Source organism: Argiope bruennichi, chromosome 1 (genome assembly GCF_947563725.1).
Source record: "Argiope bruennichi chromosome 1, qqArgBrue1.1, whole genome shotgun sequence".
NCBI lineage: Eukaryota > Metazoa > Arthropoda > Arachnida > Araneae > Araneidae > Argiope > Argiope bruennichi.
In genome coordinates this window covers 95,727,568-95,750,453 of record NC_079151.1, presented here as the reverse complement: position 1 = coordinate 95,750,453, position 22,886 = coordinate 95,727,568, and the positions used below count along the sequence as shown (strand labels likewise).

The window sequence follows — 22,886 nt, the reverse complement described above, 5'->3', positions numbered from 1 at the left end:
TTACGAACTTCTTGAAATATCCAACAAGAATAATAAATGCAAGATAGAAATCAACTTACGATGTGAAGAACTCTTATCTTCCTGCAAAAATCATCAACCGATTCGTATTGACGATATCCATCTCTCTTTTAAACAAAAGACTTAATTATGAAGGGTTCATTGCAAAAATCAGATTACTTCTCTCTTATCAAAAGGTGCAGACAGAAAACACAGAATTGTGGGAGCGTAGAACACAGTGCAGCTTATCAGAGTGCTACTATAAGAACGAGTTTTGTTTTGGAAGCGGAAGTGAGCGGAAAGGGTAATTTATCTTCCGATTAGGATTCGTCTGGGAAAGTAATTTCTCCTTATCTCGCCTTGCATGAATACAGTCCATAGTGAGGGTAATTATCACCGCATTAAATTCCAGTACAGAGTCAACACCGGATTTGGGAGGGAGGAGAATTATTGAAGGGGATAGATTATGTGGCTGATATGCAAAACTTTAGAGGAATGTATAAGTTATTGGGGAAATAGTGTTCAGTTTGTCGATAAAAAGGGCAATTATTCTCATAGTTAAATTTATGATAGAATAATAGATATTTGATTACCGATTATTGCAATAAAAGGCTCAAATGTGTCGAAATTAAGCAGAAAATGAATTTGTTCCGATAAGCTGTAGATCATGATCACAATTAATGGAGCGCATTTAATAGTACAGAGAAGCCAATGTATGTATGTCGGAGAGAAATTTATTTTTGAGTTTGATTAATTTTACTAAATAAGTTTTACTTTTAATAATTTTTTATAACTTTAATTTCTTTAATCTAATTTTGGTAATTATTTCATCTCCCTTTGTAATCATTTTTAAAATTTCAGTTATATTATTATAGCAAAAAATTCGATATTTCCAAAGAAGAAAATTCCTGAAAGAAGGTTTCTGTTTTCTATGTGATTGTTAATTCACTGCTCCATTTGTAAAATATATTTTACAATAACATTTTTAAAAACTATTAAGATTAGTAATGTTTGTAGTTAAATAAATAGCACATTGAATCTCTATCCTAAACTGATTTATTTTGAGAATTTAATGGATACATATTAAGTATCCCAAAACTTTAATTATTTTTTATCTTAATTTAGTAAATATTTCAACTTTCTTTGAAATCCTTTTTCGGAACTTCAATGTTAATATTATAGGAAGATTTTTGATATTACATAGTCAGGAAATTGTTAAATGCAATTTTGAAGCTTCAGTTACATTATCATATGAAAACCTTTGATATTTCCAAAGAAGAAATTCCAAAAAGTGGGGTCTTGCTTTCCATGTGATTGTTTAATTTACTGCTGTATTTGTGAAACATATTTTACAATAGAAATTTAAAAAAAAACTATTAAGATTTATGACACTTGTAATTAAATAAATAACGCATCGAATCTCCATTCTAAATTGATTCATTTTGAGGATTTAATGAATACTTATTACGTTTCCTCAAAACTTTAATCATTATTTCTTCTGACTATAAAATATTTTATGAAATTTCAATGTTATTATTTTAGGAAGAATTTTGATACTATCCCGTCAGAAAATTATGAAATTAGGCTTTCTATTTTATTTGCAACTCTTAATTCACTGCTCCATACTTTAAAACATATTTATGTGCAATAAAATGTAAAAAAAGTTAAGAATTTTGATGCCCACGTTTGAATACATAGTGCATGGAAACTTTAGTATAAAACGAAAGTTATTTCAGAAAGATATTTAATGCTAGGGAGTAATTTTAGATGGTAATTTCATCTAATAATAAATTTGGCAGAAAACTTCACATTATATCAATAACATTTTACGGATGCACTGAAAAGATACGAGGAAAAGAGTCTTCTTTTTTTAAGAACAAACTCTCACGAAGGTCAGTGAACAAGGTCACTAAAGGCTTTTAAATCAAAATGACTATATGGTTAACTTTTTTATGAACTATTTTTAAAAGAGTTCAAATTACTAACGTTTGTGCGAACGCGTTTGATGCTAGGAATTTCAGGTTTTATATATAAAGACTGATTTTTACAACGTAATTTTCTATATTCGACAATGAATGCATGCTTTAAAATTTGGATTAAAAAATTAAGTTGGCATAATTTTAGAATCGGAGCAGAATAAAAAAAAAATGATGCAAAATTTATTTGAAAAGATTCACATTATTTAATTATATTTTGCAAAAACATTTTCTGCCATGTACTTTTGTTTTAAAAAATTAGTTACATTTTGTATGAATTAAAAATTAAAATTATTATACACTTAATACCTTAGAATTTTTAAACTTTTTTGCAAATCTACGATGCTTAAACCACAGTAAAGAAAACCAATAATTCCAAATTCTGCAAAAATAACAAAATCCCTTTGCCTTTAGACTTTGTATTCAAATTTATCATATATATTTTTTTCTGGTAATGCAGTAGATGGAAGAGTACTTCGATGGTTTACAGTATAAACAGAAGACATTTTAAGAAATTTTCTTTTGCAAATTCTTTTTCTTGTTTCTTAATATCCATTTACTATATATGATTACCTATCGCTACCATCAAGTAAAGGTTTATGAAATTCGAAATCCGGCATAACCACTTCCAGCCTCATAATTTAATGACTGCTAATCCAAATTTCCACCATTGATGAAACCCAGTATTATTATATTTGATGACCGTCATAACAACGTCTAACGTCTCCTCTTTAAGCTCGAAAGAGCTGAACGCATGAGCATCTGAAACAACAAAGAGAAGACCTCCAGAGCCTAAATCCGGCCCAAACCGCAAAGGGCCTCACCCACCTCATTGCAAAAGTCATTAGGAAGGTATTTTTTGCTTCGCAAGAGATCATCACCTCGACCCACTTGTTTATCTCCCTTCTTTTTTTCTAGATTCTAGGGCAGTAAAACACTCTTTAGAGGGGTTGAGACATCCACTGAAATTCGAGGTAGCAACTCCTCAGATCACCATTAAAGATTTTTAGCGAGCTCCCCGCTGCAATGGATGGCTGGGTTTATCGTCTGCTAACTTGCCCCTTCCATCCGGCAATTCGTCGCAATTGACCGCTCTGGCCCACCTCTTGACTTCTCTTCTTTCCCCCTTCTTGGAATGGGTTTTCTTTTCTTTTCTTCCATTTTTTTTTCTTTTTTTCTTTTTGGGAGAGGGGGGGGGGGAAGACTAGATTGCTGTTGGGAATCGACCATCGTTTTTATTGATTTTTCCCCCTCATCTAAAAACTCAATCTAAATACCAGGTAGCTTTGAGGAACGACAACTCATGCAAATTTTATCATTTATTTTTATTAAATTTGATTTAGTCTCTTGTAGATTCAACCCTATCATTTTAAAGCCACACGAGACAATGGCACAGCGAGGGAAGCAATGCATGGGGTATCATATTATTTTTAAGTTAAATTTTTCATTGGCAAAAATAAATGCTGAAAGTATAATCGAGATCTGGTCTTCAAAAACTTCATAAATAAACTAATATTTTGTTTCCTTGTCTCCAGCGGCAACTAAACCTTGTTTATGTATGTTATCCCACTGACTTCAAAACAGACTTCCTGATTTGATAATGACAGTGGCACACTCTTCTTATCTCTAGATCCCCACTTGTCCCCTAGTCTTTTACTAATGAATAATCAAAAATAATGTTATACCCCATGCACTGCTTATCATCGAGTATATGATCTCTAGTCCCATATATAGGGTAGATTTTTCAGTGAGAGTATCTGATCTCTATATCCACATATAGGGTAGTATTTCTGTGAGATTATCTGAACCAGATATAGGTTATATTTTTCTATGAAAGTATCTGATCTCTAAACCCACAAATAGGGTTAACTTTTCGGTGAGAGTATCTGATTTCTAGACCCACATATAGGGTAGATTTTTCTGTGAGATCAAATCTCCGATGCCCTTACCATAAGGAGAATGTTGGACCATTAGCACTTTTATAAATTCCATTGGAAAAATTTTATTTAAAAGTATTTTAAAAATCAGCCAAATTAAAGATTGGATCTCTCGAAATGCAAATAACTTAACTGGCATAATTAATTTGTTTAGTATTATTGACCATCCTTAACTACTTTTCATTATCTATAGAATGATTTTGTTTCACTTTTTCTTAAAGACAGATAAGCTGTTTAATTTTCTTTATAAGTAATTCTATTGAAATTCAGTTTAACATCCCGTTTCCTTAAGAAACTTAAATTCCTGCAGAACTTGTTCTTTAACCTGTTAACTGAGTAATTAAATTATATTTAACTTGTTTCGAATTGTCAGGTTAAAGAAAAGTCACTAATCTAATTTTTCAGATGACAACACAATTTCTGGACTTCTATTATGACAGTGAATTAAATATTTGCATCATTTTCAATGAAATTAATAAATAAATAAGCAATAAAAATTGAAAAATCTGTAAAAATGCTAGCACAAATTACTTGAATAAACTTAAATATATATTACAATCGTTCAGCTAAAAAAAAAAAAAAAAAATATGGCTATATTACGATAAACGCATTACTTGATTTCATTCTATAACATATCATATTAAGTCATTCCATCTAAATTAAAACGGCTCAGATTTGAAAAGTAAATATTTATGATCCAGTAATAGATTGTGCATAAACGTATATGTGTAAGAACAATAAAACTGCAATCACTGTTTCCTGAAATACTTAATATACATGTCTCATGAGAAGCGATATTTTCTAATTTTGAACTGCCTCCAAAATTTAAACGGCATGATGCAAAAGACTTAAAGCATTTGAGAACAGCACTTTCAAATAAATCTTTAAGTAAGAAAACGCGTTTCGGTGGGATCATAAAATAAATAAAATCCAAAATAAATATTAGTATAAATAAAACTCAAAAATATATATCCTACAAGTAGACTCCAAGTCTCGTTTTTAAGAACAGAAGAGGCAAGCAAAACGGTGGAAAAACGACTCATTCCGTGGAAACCTAGACTAATTTATGGCCAACGTTCTTCTGTAACTATTCCTACGATTTTCATTAGTCATCTCTGAACATTCCAGAAAACAATAAAACATTAGTACGATTTGCAGACGATGCCAGCTGTAACACACATCCTCTTCCAGCGGAAAGGATTGTGTTCCACTATTTCCCCCTTTCTTATTGTTCTAGGTTGTCAGGCAAGCAAACAGGGAAATAGTTCGTTTAAACTCTGGTATTAATTTAAATAGTGTCTGGATACCGTTAGGCCACTTCCTGGAGGATCCATAAATCAGAAGAAGGAACGGAAGATTTTTAACTACCGCATTACGCGCTCCAGACATGAAAAATGATTCTAACCACTTCAAACAAGGAGTTGTTGAAGGGGCGAAAAAAGAAAAATAAACAAACTCCATGTCCCGAAGTTCAACCATTTTGCGCCAATTCCAGAGAAGGTGGATTGCAGAGCTATTAGAAGTTTAAAAACAGGAAGAAACAATCATCCATTAACTTTAGGATGGCCCGAGGTATCAACTGTGTGTTGATAAAAGAAAACTTGGTTATAAATCTTGAATGCGAAATCGATAATACCTGGTGCAAATGATAGTCCGAAGGTCAGAACTGTTTGCTACATTTTATAATGAATACGGAAGCGTTCCTTTAGATAATTATTTAAATGCTTGCAGATGTTTTCATCTGGATAAAAGATACCAAAACGCCCAATGCACATTATATTCTATGTTAGAATGACTTCAATAGAAAACGAATGGACAAAGAAGACAAATCGTATAACAATGAAGCTCAAATACTAAAATGGTTTTGAGTGAATAAATCCAAATTTTATGGCAAGTTTTTATTTAATTTAAACCAAAAATAATCTCAGAAGAATCTGATGTTGTATAATATAAATCATGAAATTTGCTTTTTTTCTAATAATTTCCAATATTGCAACAGAAAATAAAGTGAGTAGAATAAAATCCAAATAAAATGTGGGGGTTTTAGCTCTATTATCAGAGTCTTAAAAAAATCATACTTTCATTTGATTATGTAATATTTGATGCAATATATTGGTACATTTATTTATCAAATATATACAAGTATTTATAGTCCAAAATTTGTTTTCCATAGACGCGGATTTTAACATCTCTGGTTAATAAGGATTACTAAATGTTAAGGGGCTCCTAATTTATAAATTGTCTCATTTCAACACTTTTTAATCACATTTATTTTTGGCTAAATTTATGAAAATCTAAATGTTTTTAATTTGTTTATTTATTATGACTCAATGATTACCTATAGCTACGAATTACAACCCATACATTCATTTTAAGGTATAGATGCGCACTTCAAAGCAATTTTTTTAAAAATTTTTAGTTAGAAGTTTTATTAATTAAAAATTAAACAGATTTTTGGCACTTCACTGCAATGACTTCCGAAAACCTTGCAGTAAAAAATAAATTTCATACCGCTTCAATATTTTTTTAAAATGTATTTTTATTGGCACCGAATTAATTGCCGTGTAAATTTTTCTTGAATTTTGGCTAATTTCTAACAATTACATTTATGGCCTGAAGTTCAAACCTTTTTCAATGTTTCATTAAATATTTAATCGCTTGATTTCTTCCATTGTTGAAAGCTAAGGAAGAAGATTTTGTTTAAATCTTCGTAATTTAAGCGGGAATTTTTAAAAATTTAGCTAAATATAGCAAAATTTAGGAGATGCTTGAACTGAACATTTACTTTTTTCATAGTTCTATGATGTCATTGGACAAACCTATGCATACAGTAAATAAAACATATGTAAGGCAAAATAACACGAATAACAAATAATAATTCTCTGACAATTAATAATTAACTGTCTAAATAAAATAATTGTCTGATAATTTGAGGAATAATAAACATGAAGTTATAGCTGAACTACTTTACTGAGATTAAATGTAACCAAAATCTTTGGCGATTTAGTAGGACGTATAAAGTGTTTTGTTCAGTGATATGAACTTCATGAATCGGATAGAAATTTAACTAATCATACTTGTAAAATATTAATATTATTCTAATATAATTTGATTGGAGTAATTGAATTAACTTTTCCAATATTAATTGATAAAAATTTTATTTATTTAGTAAATAGCCCAATGATATCATTTTAACCACCAGTTTAACGGTCTTAGATAGCTGACTAGTTTACCTAGATCGAAATCTGCCATTATTTTTCATAAAACAAAAAGTTTCTGTTCTGGAATTTTGCGTATAAGTAGCGTGATCAAAAATAAAAAGAATAAATAAATAAATAAAAGAGATAAATAATTTGATTTCATGAGATAATTAATTAATCAACGATACAAAAATAAAAGAAAAAATATGCCAAAAGCAATTTTACTAGCGATCTTTAAAACAGGATTAATGTGGAGCATAAAACCATAATTTCTTTTAACATTTTTAAAACAGTCAGGTCAGGATTATAATATGAAAATTAACCAACTCAAATGCGATTCAATGTATTCTGCATCTCGTTTAGAGAATTTACTGCGCAGAAAGTTTTTCTATATTCATAGTTCTCTAAAACAAATTAAAAAAAAAAATGATGAATGCTTTTATGTATATGTATATATATATATATATATATATATATATATATATATATATATATATAATATATTATTTTTATTGTTTTTTTACTCCTTCGCCCTACCCCCCCCCCTCCTTTTTTTTTTTTTTTGCTAAAAACATTTATATGAAACTTCGTTTATTACTGAACATTATATCTAATGGGTTGTTCATTATTAATGGAATTATCTATATGCGATACTGCAGGTAGATCTAAAGTTAGCTGAAAAACACTTATTGATCAAAGCATTTAATTGAACTTTATAAAAAGGATGCCATCAAGTGCTGGAGAAAGTCTAATAAAATAAATTATATGGTAAAGCATCCTTTTCTTAAAAGAATTTATTATGCAATATATTCAGTGACACAAATCAATATTGTCGCATATTCATTTTTACCAGGACTCTCTACATTGACAGATAAGGTTACAGTGAAGACTAATGGACTGGGGTGAATTTTATGAACAGTTTTTCAATCGATATCTTTTTTTGTGTGGGTGGGTGTGTGCGTGAGTGAGAGCACCCATGAGGGTTAAAGTTATTGAACGTATGCTTCTACTCATAATTAATATCGCTTAATTTAATTACAATCTGAGCTTCACGAATAAATGAAGCGTATTATCTCTTTTCAAACGATTCTGTAGAATAATTAGATTTCTTCAATATCTTCATCGAAATCGAATTCCCTTAAGTCCTCTTGGTGAACAGTGGGAGGAAATAGAAAAAAAAAAGTACTACCGTAATATCGCCATGCGTAATCGAATAATCTTAATCGGAATCTAAGCGGATGGAAAACGAATAAATGCCATTAATTGTGTTCTAAAATCAGATACGATTGCAGCGAAGAAATGCGAAGTTCTCTGAAGCTAATTAAATGAAATACATCCGTTTCAGATTCGAAGCCGCTTTAAGGAGCTTTTTAGAATATAACGTAATTGAATCAATTCATATTACCAATATGCGAAATACATTTACTGAACGTAAACATTTAATCATTCCCATATTTACATCTACTCCATCAATTTTTCTACGAATCTTATTTCTTTTAAGACTTTTTTATTTCGTCGCTTTTTTTTTAGTTTCGATTTCTATTTGCGGTCGGGGATGGACTAAATCAAAAGCTTTTTTTTTCTTCAACAAATTAATTTACTTTGGGAAAAGTGGGAATTGGGATTGAAAAAAGGATGCACGAATTCGAAATTCCTAGGAGTGAAAGTATAATGAATAAATTGTTATTGAATTTGCTTAGTTAAATTTAGATTTATTAAGCGTGGACTATAAAGAAAGACGATGAATTTAAAACGTTGGATATTTAGTATTTCCTCATTTATTTTTTAAAATGCGTATACATTGCAAGGTAATACCAAAAATTCCAATTACTGTTGTTTATCAATATTACTATTTTAAGATTAGAAAAATAAAATTTGATATAAAAATAATTTGAAATCAGCAAAGAGCCCATTCCGTACAAAAAGAAAAGATTGAAACGAGTTTTGGTTTAAAAAATGAAACAATATCAATAAAACTATAGTTTATTTATAATTTGGAAGCATTTAAGAAAATTATTTGAGGTAATCTTCAGCAGAATTCTTGAGGTTTAAATTTAAAATTTACAAACAACATTTTAAGTATGATTTTCATTTTTAACATTGACATTTTTATTTTGCATTATAATTACATATTTTTCTTTTACATTGCTTGAAAATTTAGATGTAAAGTAAAGGATCTTTTTATATTTTGAAAAATGAGAAATTGCAATACTATCATACCTTAAATTATATTTTTTGTTATTGTTTATAATCATCTAGTAAACAACAATTAATTAATAGGTATTAAGAGAGTAAATTTTTATTCAGAAGAAAGGAACGTAAAAAAACCTTCATTTAGCTTCTGTCTTAAAAAGATGATCAATAATTATTTACATACTAAACAAAACAACTGTTTAGTAAAAAAAAAATGAATGGCTAGCCATGTATTATTGAGGGATGTAGTAAACCCATGTAGAATTTTTATGCCCAAAAAAATACAACTGAAAACAAATGTAATTAAAAAAAAATGCATATATTACCTAGACTTTTGATTTTGGTTTCAATTATATGCAACAGATGGCGCTAAAATATTGAATAATTATACATCTTTTCCAAAGCTTTAGTAAACGGATAGGTGTTAATTGTGGGCTTCAAACCATGATTTCACAAAATAATGTGTATGATATGACTAAAGATAGGCAGCAGATTTTTCTTTTTCAATTCTATAATTATTATTTCCATTGGGATATTATTGGCTTTGTTTATTGAGTTTAAATGCGAAAAAAAAGCTCTGCAATTTCAGATAAAAACTTTCTGGGAATGAATATATTAATGCTTAATGAATAATCTAAAAAAAAATTTATAATATTTCCTTCAATAAAAATTATATATGCATTTACCGTTTTTTCATGAAAGTTTTAGAAAATATGGAAAACCGAATAAACGAAGAGTCATAATTACAATTATATAGTATTTACCTTTAAAACGTTGTTTCTAATCTGATCACATTCGTTTAATTTCAACAATAAAAGTCCAATGTTTTGAATTATTTGTTAAGAAATATAATTATTGCGTAAAATAAAACATGATTTTTTTTCGGTTTTGAATTAAAATAGTTTTTATAGATATTATTCAATCCTTGTTCCATACACTTTTATTTACTTTGAGATGTTTAATATTTTTAAATATGCCATTTATCAACTAAATCTTTGCTGTCTTGAGTTATCTCGTTTAACATATTCAGGCGGATTTCCTGCAAGCGTATTTCATCCAAAATTTTAAACAAATCTGTAATTATGATGTTTTCAAGGTCATTTTCACATAGATCTGTACATATGATGTTCTCATCATCGATCTCTCATAGATTTGCAATTATGATGTTATCAAGGTCAATTTCACATAGATCTGTACATATGTTCTTATCATCGATCTGTCATAGATTTGCAATTATGATGTTATCAAGGTCAATTTCACATAGGTCTCTACATATGATGTTCTCATCATCGATCTCGCATAGATTTGTAATTATAATGTTCTCGTCGTCGATCTCAAATAAATCTGTAGGTATGATGTTCTTGTTGTCGATCTTGTACAGATCTGTACATCGACGACGACCTTTCTCGTCGTCGATCTCACATAGATCTGTAATTATGATATCGAAGTTAAAAATTTTATGTTATGAATGGTATTTGGCTCATTCCGTTTTTGCGCGGTAATTTCCATAGATACACACATTTTTAGTTTCATGAATTTTTTTTTAAATTTTATTTAAGATATTTTTTATAAAACGCTCGTATTTATCGCAATTTCAATTCTAGATTTTTTTTCTCGATTGCAGTACTTTCTTTTTGCACATTTCGTGAGTGAGTGAACCTATCGAAAGTAAAGCTACCTACTAAAGTAAACCTTTTCAACCTACCTGACGTCGTGGTAAATTTACGCTGATTGCTCATCTCGGATGATTGTGGGTGCTTTCCGCTGCTCACCACAAACAGCGGGGTCTCCATGGTTATATCGGTAACGACATCGCCGGACTGCAGCTCTAGGGACTGGGTGTCCGAGAGGTCCCTGGACCTCTTTCTTCTTCCATAAGACTGGTGGACCTCTTTGGTACCTTCGTCCTCACATCGTACCTGTAAAATAAAATTCATTTTTAATTTTTATATATTCCTTCTTTTTTTCCCCGTCATCTTTATTCGATTTCTAAATCCACCGAGGGGCGTCTCAGAAATGAGGATGAGAATCTTCCGGTATAGTGGTTGGTTCTAGCCACCTTGGTGAGTAAAATAATGATGGGATCAGCTACCTTCTATCGATAACGGAATGTGTTTCCCATGATGGCCTTTAGGATTTAACCACAGTTACCGCCAGAATACTGTCTTGGCGGTCCGGTCAATCAGATATAATCTGAATGCCCTTTCAGTCAACTTCATAATAATTATGTAATAATATTTCATATTGTAATATTGCTTCCCTGCGCCATTAGTAAAAAAAAAAAAAAAAAAAAAAAAATTAATGGAAGCTGACTGGATGCCAAGGAAATGACCTACTAATTTTGCAACAAACTCTGCAATCATTTAGTGATTTTACCGAAAAAATGCAGATTCTAGAAAAATCTAGAAGTATTGAGAAATGTCTATGCTCTGTAAGAAAACCTATATAAGCATAAAAGAGATAAAGCGAGTTTGTCATGTGTTCTGTTTTAGGGGCATTGATTTCTACCCGAGTGCCGTTACTGAATTTTTTATATACTTATTATTATTTATATACTACTATATATTATTTATATACTTATTATATTTATATGTTTAGAGCTAGGAAGGCCACGGTGGCGTGGTGGTAAGGTTTTGGCTTCGGAACCAAAGGATTTCAGTTCGAGAACCGATTCCACAGAAGAACCGTCGTGTAAGCGGGTCTAGTGCATGTTAAATCCATCGGAGGCAATGGTGTGGTGTGGAAGTCTGGAGAGGGGGTGCAGATACGGTGTCGTCATGGTCATATGACCGCGGTTAAAAATTACGAGGACCACCCCAAAATAGCACTAGTGTTGCTTTAAAATTGTACGTTAATATAACTAAACTAAATTAAACCACCGAGTGGATTTCCTTTACAATATTATTCAAACCTTTCGCTGATTGAATATTATAAGATGTATGTTATCAAGATGCACAATTTCCCCAGATTTATCATATCCAACTTTGCTGTTGTCAATTCATTTTATTAATTAATATTTTCTTTACTGCAGCAATAAATGACAGTCAATAGGACCATAAATATTTATTTTCTAATAACCAGAAGAGGAAAAAATAGCACTCTCTAGTTTCCCCTATAGAATCCTCCTAAAGGATATTTTTAGACTTCATCTTCCCACATTTCTGAATGTTAATTTTTCAGGAAAGCATTGAAATTACTTCAATAGTTTTTGAACAAATTTTCTTTTACTTCTTTAAAGAAAAACATTTGTTCTGCAATTTAAAGAAAAGCACTTATTGAAATTTTAATTTTTTAGGTTCTTTTTAAAAGTGCCAAAAAAATACTTTTTATTCCACATGGTAAACACGGTGTTTATTATGCTCCAAGAAGTTTTTTTCTAATTTTTCTGAATCTATTCTAATATATTCGAAGGTTCTCTAAGGAGTGTGCCTTTCTTTTCGCCTTCTTCTCTGGGAGTCAGATTGCATAAAAAATTGGAGAGAGAGAGAGAGACTGCACAATAGAGAAAGCATCGCAATGTTTTGAGAATACAATGGGCTTCGCTTGGATGTTACAAATGAAAATATCGACAAAAGCTTTTGTTGTTTTTGCTGTCCTCCGGACGGTTTTGTTCAAAAAGAGTAAGAAAAAAAGTTTTCACGTTTTCGATTCTGAAACTGATCTCCTTTTTTGTTGAAAACTCTAGAACGTTACACTGATTTATTTCTACTCAATTTACATAGATCCGAAGAATGATTTTGGGGAGCTTTACAAAACATCTATTTTTAAAACTAGGTTTTATAGATATTTATTTGAAAGGCAAATATAAGTAGTTTTCATCAGGAAAAGGAGAAAAAAAACTTTTTTTATCGGTTTTTGAGTAAATAATACTAAAATATTTCATTTCATTTTTTTTATTTTCAGCTGACTAAAAGGAAAGTTTTGTTCAAAGAATTTATTGCAATTTATGGAAAGTCAACTTCAGCAAATATTTGTCAAAGGTCCTCAGTTTTCAAAAATTATACCTCCATATGTCTCGAATTCATAATTTTTTCCAGACTACCAAAGTTAAATAATAAAAATTCACCGTCTATTCCTACCATTTTATTTTTATATATGGGAAATTTTATCAATGGAAGAAAATTACTTTTTTGCGCTTTTTCAGCGATTCTATTAAAAAAGAAAACTTCTGACCGAAGTGATAATAAAAATCACAAAACTGCACTAAAAATATTTTCAAGCAGTAATAATTTCAAAAGTTTAAAAAAAATTTAAAAAGTATATGCTAATTTGATCGGAACTGATATTGCTGAAAGCTATTTTATCAACTTCCGAAATTCCTCGGTGTAGATAAGATAGAAAAAAAATATAGGCTGAGGATATATTTTGTATGAAAGAAAGATCTTTTACTGTACTGTAAATGGCGAGATTGAAAATTTAAAGGACAATTAATATCGAATTGTGTTTTAAATTCTAATATAATGCAATGTTATTTATTGACCCAAAATTTTAAATGGAACAATTTAATCAATACTAACCTTGAAAGATTTTAATCGTACTATGAAATTGTGCTGATCTTTCAGAACACAATGCTAATAGGGATTTTAACAATAAAGGCTTCAAGCATTTTTGCTTCGAATGTAATATTTAACCATAAGATATGATAATTAAATGTGATAAGGAAATATATGTGGAAAAAGAAACAAAATTGAATTCAATTATAAATAAATAATTTAATAAATCAACAGGTATGATTTCCCAAAACTTTTTCATATATTCTCTAATAAGTTGTTACCATTTTCCCCTTGCATAAAATTGTGAAACTTGGGAAAGAACGTAAATTGGTGAATAGCAAAAAATATTTGGCTTGAATTTATCATTCTTACTGAATCTATCATGTGACGATTGGCGATTAATCTTTGGCATAAGATAAATATACAAATATTCGAAATCGAAATTGTATTTTGGCGCCTTACAACCAACCCATTGGAACCAAAATTTGATATAGAGTTATAATTGGAGTCGCAAAATTGCTTACAAAATATCATTTATTTAAGTCAGCGCATTTTTGAGTAAATAAAATCAAAGAAATTTGGCCTCAACGAGGACAGTCACAAGTTTCAGATTATACCTCACCAATGATTACCATATAAGTCTTTTAAGCACTATATATACAGCGATTTTATTACTTTATTTAACCCTTTAAAAGGACATTTTTTTCTAGTTGTGGTATATTAAAATACTTTTGGGATTGAAATACTTTGGGTTTAAGGAAAGCGATTCATTTAACTTATTAGATACATTTGATTAAGTAATTAACTTGGTTAACTAATAATTAAGTAGCAAATCAAAACATGACATTTTGTGTGAGATATTGAATTGAAGCACCTAAGTTTCTGTCAGAATTTATCCCAATCTATAAAACTTCATTCGAAAATAGATAAATTTGGTGGGAAGCATATTTCCCATGGTCCTTGAAAGGGTTAAAAGGCACACAAAAGTAAAAGGTACTAGTAGTAAAAGGTACTAAAGTAAGAGGTACTAGAGCCAGATCATATGACAACAATTGAAAATATCTAAGCCAGTAATAAAATAATTTTTGTGTTGCTACAAAATTTATCATTAACATAAATCAATAAAGCAAAACTTAATTTAAGAAGTTATCTATATACAAAACTATTTTTATTGTTTTATTTTTCTCTATTTTTATAATTTATATGTTTAAAATAATTAGAAGAATCAAAGAACTATCTCCGACCCTCAATAACTGGACCCTTTATTCAAATTTCATCCCATATGGAAGATTATATATGCCAAAGAAAGTTGCCTTTTTGAGGGAAATATCAAAAACATTACTGTACTATGTATTTTTCAAGGTGAGCAATCAAGTTATTCCCCATCTCTGACCATCATACCGATTTCTCCACCTTTTTATTTCAATTGGAAGTTCATGACTCCTTCCTCTATATTCGAAAGAAATTTTATTACTACATTGCTTAATTGCAATTTCTACATTACTTTAAATTCTCTATTGAGCAAAATTTTGACAAACCACCTTAGACACGGAACCGATTTCTACAATTTTTATTGCACATAAAAGCTCGTGATCTCTATATATGTCATCAATACCGCCTGCTTTCATCTACCTACAGTTTCGAAAAATATTATAAAATAAGTATATGCAATACCCCCTCTCCCCTAGTTTCAACAACTGCAGCGATTTAATCAATTTCATTCTCCAATCATACATTCCCTACCTCTATATACATAGCTAATTTGCGGATGATACTTGTGCATTGTGTAAATGAAGTTTAAAATAGTGTTTTTATATGATGCGATTAGATATAGTTCAGAAACCTAATGCTATTAATAACGTGGACAAAAAGCTCATTGCGAAGGAAATATAATTTTTCTATGTTTTATAATTTCTTTTTATTTTTTTCTATGTTTTATAATTTCTTTTTATTTTTTTCTATGTTTTATAATTTCTTTTTATTTTTTTCTATGTTTTATAATTTCTTTTTATTTCACTTGATGCTATTTTCCAAGAAATGCTTGTTTAAATACATTTATCCTGAATGAAAGCCTTTTTATGATTTTAAAGTGTCGAAACCCCCGATAGCTATTAACTTTAACGCTTATCGACTTTTAAATAACAGTAATAGGAAAACGTTCATCTAACTTCACTCACCAACGACTTTCCTCCACCCCCCCCCTCTTTTTTTTCTTTTCACTACAAAGAATTATTCAGTGGAGATTTCAGAAGCCAGAGAAAAGAATAATCGAATAGGAGGGTAAAAAGAAAGCCGGCAAAAGAAAAAAAAAAGGACTGTTATTTTATTCTCCATAAAAAAAGTAGGTGTCGCCTGGTCTTCTGCAATATGTTTAAAAGTCATAAAGTCTGAAAACCCAAGACTGTTATTCATTTTTTTTTATATATTTCAAGTATTGGAAGACATATTTCGGACTGTGCTATCATGGTGAAGAATACAGATCATGCTTTTTTATGTGTCATAAATAAATCGAAAAGAAAGTGGACAAGAGGTAAAATGTGGATATTTTTATGTGTTTCCTGGACGCTAGTATAACGGTTTTAAGTATTACAGGAAATAGCATAAATCGCCATATTCTCCATTCTCGTATGGTCATCGTAAAATTCGAAAAATGATGTCTGACACATTTTTTTTTCTTCCATGTTTTATCATTATAGCATTTTTAGCATTACATTTTCAATGTTTTTATTCCACGCAGATGTTTAAAAACTATACTGACAGGAAGAGTGATATCAGTTTTGTTGAAGAATAAAGTATTCATTAATTTCGAGCAAAATATAGTCTATATAAATATTTTATGAGTTGTCTGACACATTTTTTCTCCCGTTTTCAGTATTTGATCATTGTGACATTTTTGCTATTAAATTTTCAGCGTTTTTACAGACACAAAACTATTGAGAGTTGCCCCTTTAAAACTCTCTAAAACATACAAACTAATAAATATGATATTCCCCTTAGAGAAAACTGAGGACATTAAAAATAGCAGTAAATGCTATCAGTGCTCAGATCTTTATTTCCAGAATTCCCCCTATGTGCAATTGCTGCCTCTTGGATAGATAAAGAAAGCCGAGTATGCATGTTGGACATTTCTTTTATTATTGAAAGATCGAAAGCATAATTTGATATAGAATTTTAGTAATAAGATAGCATACCAATTTTTTTTTTTTTTTTTTGCCTTTTTGAGTTATTGACTGCGCTTATATCCATGGAAATGAACAGAATAAAAGACGGTCCATCCGAGGATAAAACTGTGTGCAAAAACTAGATTTTAAACTTATGTATCAAATTCGATTTATGTAACTCCTAGAATTTTCTAATTATTATGTTCATTTGTTCTCGGACTGAAAAACAGACAATCTTGCAGTGAAACGACATACCAAATTTCATCCATCAAGCTCTAAACATTTTGCAATTATATTCATATATAGAAAGACGGTCATAATTTTAAAAATTGTATTTTTCGAATTCGGAAGGATCTGAAAACTGAAAATTCGTTAAAATCTCGAAATTGATTTTTTTTGATTATATATTCATATACGAAATATTCATATATTCAATTCATATACGAAAAAGTAAGCATCTAGTTTTGTCCACACTGAGAATGATATCGTTGACTACTGAAAAATACTGAAATCCAAAACAGTCGATAAATATATATTTCTTGTCTAAAAGGAAGATGAATGCGCAGTTCTCAAAATAACTAGAAGGAAAAATCAAATAAATAGTTTAAAGAGTTTTGGTTAACTTACTTTAAACAGAATATATTAAATATTTCCAGATTTAAAAAGAAAATTTCAGATAGACTTTACATAAATATTTGGATAAGGTAAGATTCGATTGTTTTAGCTGAAAAAGCTTTAGAAAGAAATCCTTTCAGAAAAGAGTAGTTACAATATTGATTTAAGAAGAAAATCATTTCAGAAATAGCTTCAACTGCGATCTGTCTTGTAAAAATATTCTTTTTATAAACCGCACCTGAGTATTTTGAACGTAATAAATACCTAGTGAAATAAAGCCTCCAAATGAATTCGGTTTTATATTTATTAAAATAATTTAAATGATTTGAAATTAAAGGAAAAAGTTTAATTTTAGTATTTCAGTTTCACGACCCTATTTAATTTTCTACAATAGCGATTTTAATACGATATTCATAAATGTTACCCATTCCAGATAAATATAATGACTCTTAAGTGAGTTTTCACACAAATACATTCATATTTCCACATAACAAACACGAAGACATTCGTTAATTGTGGATTTAGTGAGTAAGAGATCCACCTGAATTACACACTAACTTAACAGGAAGGTAAGGAGATGAAAAGCTTTCCTAGAAGGTATAGAAATATTGTGGGATCAAGCTACCTCTACTTCAGTGACGGGATATCCTCTTACGAAAAGAATTGCAATATAACTGCTGATAATCATTAGGATTCCATTCAAGTACCTCCGATACTGAAATGTTATGCGATGTATGACATACGGTCACAGACACACAGCGGACAGCTGTGTGTGTTTACAGGCTAAAAGTTTTAGGGATATGAAACTACCCTCTAAGGTATAGATGATGAAATTCTGTCACGGCCAAGAAAATAGCATGATTAAAGAAGTATTTTGTCGTAAAGTCATTCAAAATTTAAAATTACAAATATAAATTTAAATATATTTTCTTCTAGCAAAGCTTATAAAATTAAATTTCCCTTATGTGAACATCAATGCACTGAAGCCTTGTTTAAAGTGCAACTCTCATAATTTGCACAACGAGCAAAACCAGAATATTAAAAAAAAAAGAAAAAAGAAATGATTCGATTAATGAACGTGATGTCACATGCTGGATTAGCTTCTATCAATTTGTATCGAGAGATTGTTTGAAGAGGAAACATATCTATATGGAAGAAGTTTCAATCGGATAGCGTTGTCGAATGCGACTCCAAAAGGCCTGAGAAAGTGCCTCTGGTATGTATATGATCACGATTATTGGGCTATAGATGAATAGAAATGACTTAGACGAGGTTGTATGAACGTAAACAAAACAACCGAAAACTTATGGAGCTGCAATTTGCGTCATAGTAAAAAACTGTGGAAAAGATTTGGTCAAAAAAAGTGGAAATAATAGACCTAACAAAGCAGCAACCTCTCAGTGAAATAAGAGAGTTGTTGAAAGCATGGGAAATTATTGAATCATTTGTTCAGAAAGATCGTTCTTATACAGCAATAGCTGTGTGCGCTACAAACTCGTTTAAATTGTCGCTGAAACTCTTTAATGTCTCGCTCGTGTCTGATTTTCACCAAATTTGAAGCGTAGACAAAACAACTTTCTTGTAAATAAAAAGCATACATTATAAATAATGAATTGCATTGTTGAATTGTACGCTCAAAAGCATCGCCCTAATGAGACAGTAGTTATGCACGCTACAAATTTATTTAACGATGACATTGTGTCTGATTTTCACGAAATTTGAAGCGTAGCCAAAGACATATTCTTTAGACAACTATCTTGTAAATTAAAAACATATATTATAAATAATAAATCGCATTAATGAATCGAACGCTCAAAACCATTGCCCTAATAAGGCAGGAGCAGTGCGCGCTACAAATTCATTTAACGATAATATTGTGTCTGATTTTCACCAAATTTGAAGCGTAAACAAGGACACATTTTTTTTATTCTTGTAAATTAAAAGCATACATTATAAATAATAAATTGCATTATTGAATCGTACGCTCAAAAGCATTGCCTTAATAAGGCAGGAGCAGTGTGCGCTACAAATTCCTTTAACGGTAACACTGCTCCTGACTTTCAACACATTTAAAGTGTAGCCAAAGACGAATGTCTTTAAAAAATTTCTTGTAAATAAATAATAATTTCTTGTTTATAAATAATAAATTTCATTATTATAAATTTGTTTCAGTATTTCTTTTCGGAATAAAATATATTGTCTTATTTTACCCATATTCCTATGCACGAAAATTACTTCAATTTACGAATGTTTCGCATTATAAACAAGATTCGGGAACAAATTATGTTCATTAAGAAGCGTTCCATTGCGTACAAAAAGGGCAAATCGACGTTCACTTTCTGTCAGTGCTAATCACTAAACATGACTTTTCCTCAATATAATATGTAAATTATATTCACAAAAATGAATTAATTTAAAAATAGAAAGAAAAAAGTTTTAAAGAAGTGATCAACATTCTTTTTACACTTTCCTTCGCTTTTCTAGTATTAAAATGGAAGATTTTTTTCTCACTCTTTTTATGTTTACTATAGATATTTAGAAGAAAATTGTAGCAAATGTTTTATTTATCTTACCTTGATACGAAACAGACAACATGTTTATCGTTACGTTCCTCGGGAATACATCAAATGGAAACCTTCCGACATAAGACAAACATTCTAAAAGTAACATTCCCTTCCTTATAACTTCAAGACAGATGCCAAAGTTAATTTATGAGATGTTGCCATTAGTCGTTTTGAAGAAGTCTGTCTTAAGAGAAAATACAGAATTTAATCTACCCTAATGAAAATATGCAGCCCCGACATCAAAGGGATCCTTATAACCGAATTAGTTTTTTTTGCAACATTATTCATGTAAATCAGTTTGCATCTTTGAGACACGTACTTCTAGAAATAAAAAAGAGAACGAAAAAAAAACTTTTTTTTTATTTAACATTTATCTCATGATCTCTTTGATAAACTTTGTACCAAACAGCCGACTCAAAAAGGGACTTAGAAGGGTTTTAAGCAAGTAAAAAAGTATGAAGAGGAAATAAACTTTTTAGGTACCGAAAAGTAACAAAAAAAAAAAAAAAAAAAAAAAAGGGAAAAGGAACTTAGTAAAAGAGCGACAGACGGTTTTTGAGTGTTATAAAGCAATTAGCCCGACACTGTCGTTGCTTTGGAATTTTAAATCTGATTCTAAAAATGAAAAGTCGTTGAAACTCAATGGTTTCTTATATCCCTAAGTACCCTCCATCAATTCTTGAAGTAAGTTTTTCCTTTAAAAGGCGGGGGATGTCTTTAAAATTCCGAGGTGAGGGAGGTTGAATAACATTTGATAAAAATAAAATCTCACCCTTTTCATCAACTTGTACCTCCTGATGCACTGCTTATTACTGCCTAAATTATTATTCTGAAAAAGTACTTCGTAGAGAAGAAAAATGAGGGAATCATGTAAATGAATGCTTAATAACGCCAGAGTAGCAGGGGGGAGCGGGGCTTCAATCCCCTTAGTGTATAAGTATTCAGCTTGTGTTAATGGCTTTTCCCGCCCAAATATGTCTTTTTTAATGCCCTTATAATATAGACTCAGACTGGCTTAAGTCATGGAAAACTTTTGCGAATTAGTCGTTACTAAAATCTTATTTATTTTTGGCTTGTCTCACAAAATTTGTAGGGAATAAAAATTTAAATTCTTGAGGTTGACTTTCACATATAAAAGGGGGGGGACTGAAGTTTATAGAGGCGTTACCAAAAGAACAGCAATTTAGTTTACTTTTTATATAAAACATCTAAGATTTTGTAATTTTATGTAAGATTAAAGTTTAAAGCTGCAATTACTATTTGGAAGTTTTTTTTTCCCTCAATTTCTTTATTATTTCCTTGTTTTCGTATATAGTAGAGACTTGGATTTTTTTTTGTTGAAATTTAAATAAATTTACATTTTTAATGTTAAAAATGAACATATTCTAAGTTTGACTTTTAAAATTTTTGAAAAATAAATTAATTCCAAATATTTTTATGGTTTATTTTACTGTTAAAGAAAATGTTCCCTTATAGCAGTCATGAATTATGAATGAGTCATCAGTAATTTGCATTTTCCACCAGGCGTTTTTGTATTTTTGTAATATTTGCAATTTTATGACTATAGAATGTCGATTTAGGACTCAATAAAAATCAGACAGATTTTAAATTTGCATTGTGGTGTGTATTTATTTGTGGTATTTGAATATAGAATTTTAATTAATTAATTAAATTTAATCAAAATGTAAAAAAAACGAGATGTAAAAAACTAGGTATTAACCCATTTACCACCAGTTAAATTTAAAGACGCTTAATTATACTGCAGTTTTCTAAGAGATATCTCGTAAATAGCAGTGAATGGGTTAAAATAAAAAAATAAAAAAAACCATTTGAAATTGGCACACTGCAGATGGTAAGAAAAATATTATCCATTATTTTAAAAAAGAAATATTGATAGTAAACTTTAAATAATATTAACCAAAAAGTTTAAAAAAAGAATAATTCTGGTTTTAAAATCTAGCAGATTTAATGAAATTTTCATAAAATCACTGTTTCTCTTAAACGAATATTTTTATCTCCTGTCCCGATTGATTGAATTTGGTCTATCAAAAGGATAATAATATATGAAAATTATAATAATACTTTAAAAAATAGTTTCAGCTTCTTCGATTGAAGTTGATATTGGGTTCAAAGATTGAAAAAAAAACCCCATCAAGATCCAGGTAACAAGAATCTGGATCTCTCAAGTATTATTCTAAAAAAAAATTCTACAATTTTAAAAAGAAAAAAAATGTTTACCACATAATAATATATTATGACCAAAAACGTTTGGAATAATTTGGTTGAAATGTTTAAAAAAAGTCAAAATACATGCTGAAAGATTCTGGATCTCTCAAGTGTTTTTTCTGTGATAGTTTCAGCAATACTATAAATTTTACTGCATAATAAAATATTACGATCAAAATAATTTAGAACAATTTTGATCCAGTATAATGCAGATTGAATGAACGATTTTATAAATAGCAGTTTGTGAAATTAATAACACAATTTTGTTGGTTTTAGTTTATCTATGAGAAAATATAGCAAGGAGAGAAAAAGAAAGATCTTCGCGAATTTGCCAACCTGGAACTCAATACCTGGTCATTCAACTCATAGAAATTCTACTTACTCTCTTAAAAATATCGCGTTGCTTTGTTCAGAGCTCTTACTTTGCTATGTGAGGTTTCTAGAATTTTTGATAGTAGATTATATCAGGAAAATATGGCTAATGACTATTAAATTTCAGATTATTTTTTCGCGGAAAGGTGTAG

At 29.8% G+C, this 22,886-nt stretch overlaps 1 protein-coding gene across 2 annotated transcripts in view; it reads right to left on the bottom strand.

Moving 5' to 3' along the window:
• LOC129966174 (uncharacterized) overlaps window positions 1-22,886 on the bottom strand; it is a 448,724-nt gene that overhangs the window by 14,627 nt on the left and 411,211 nt on the right. For both annotated transcript variants that reach the window (XM_056080579.1, XM_056080587.1), the window contains exon 11: window positions 11,009-11,222. In XM_056080579.1, the coding sequence (XP_055936554.1) occupies window positions 11,009-11,222 (214 nt within the window). The remainder of the gene's footprint in view (window positions 1-11,008; window positions 11,223-22,886) is intronic.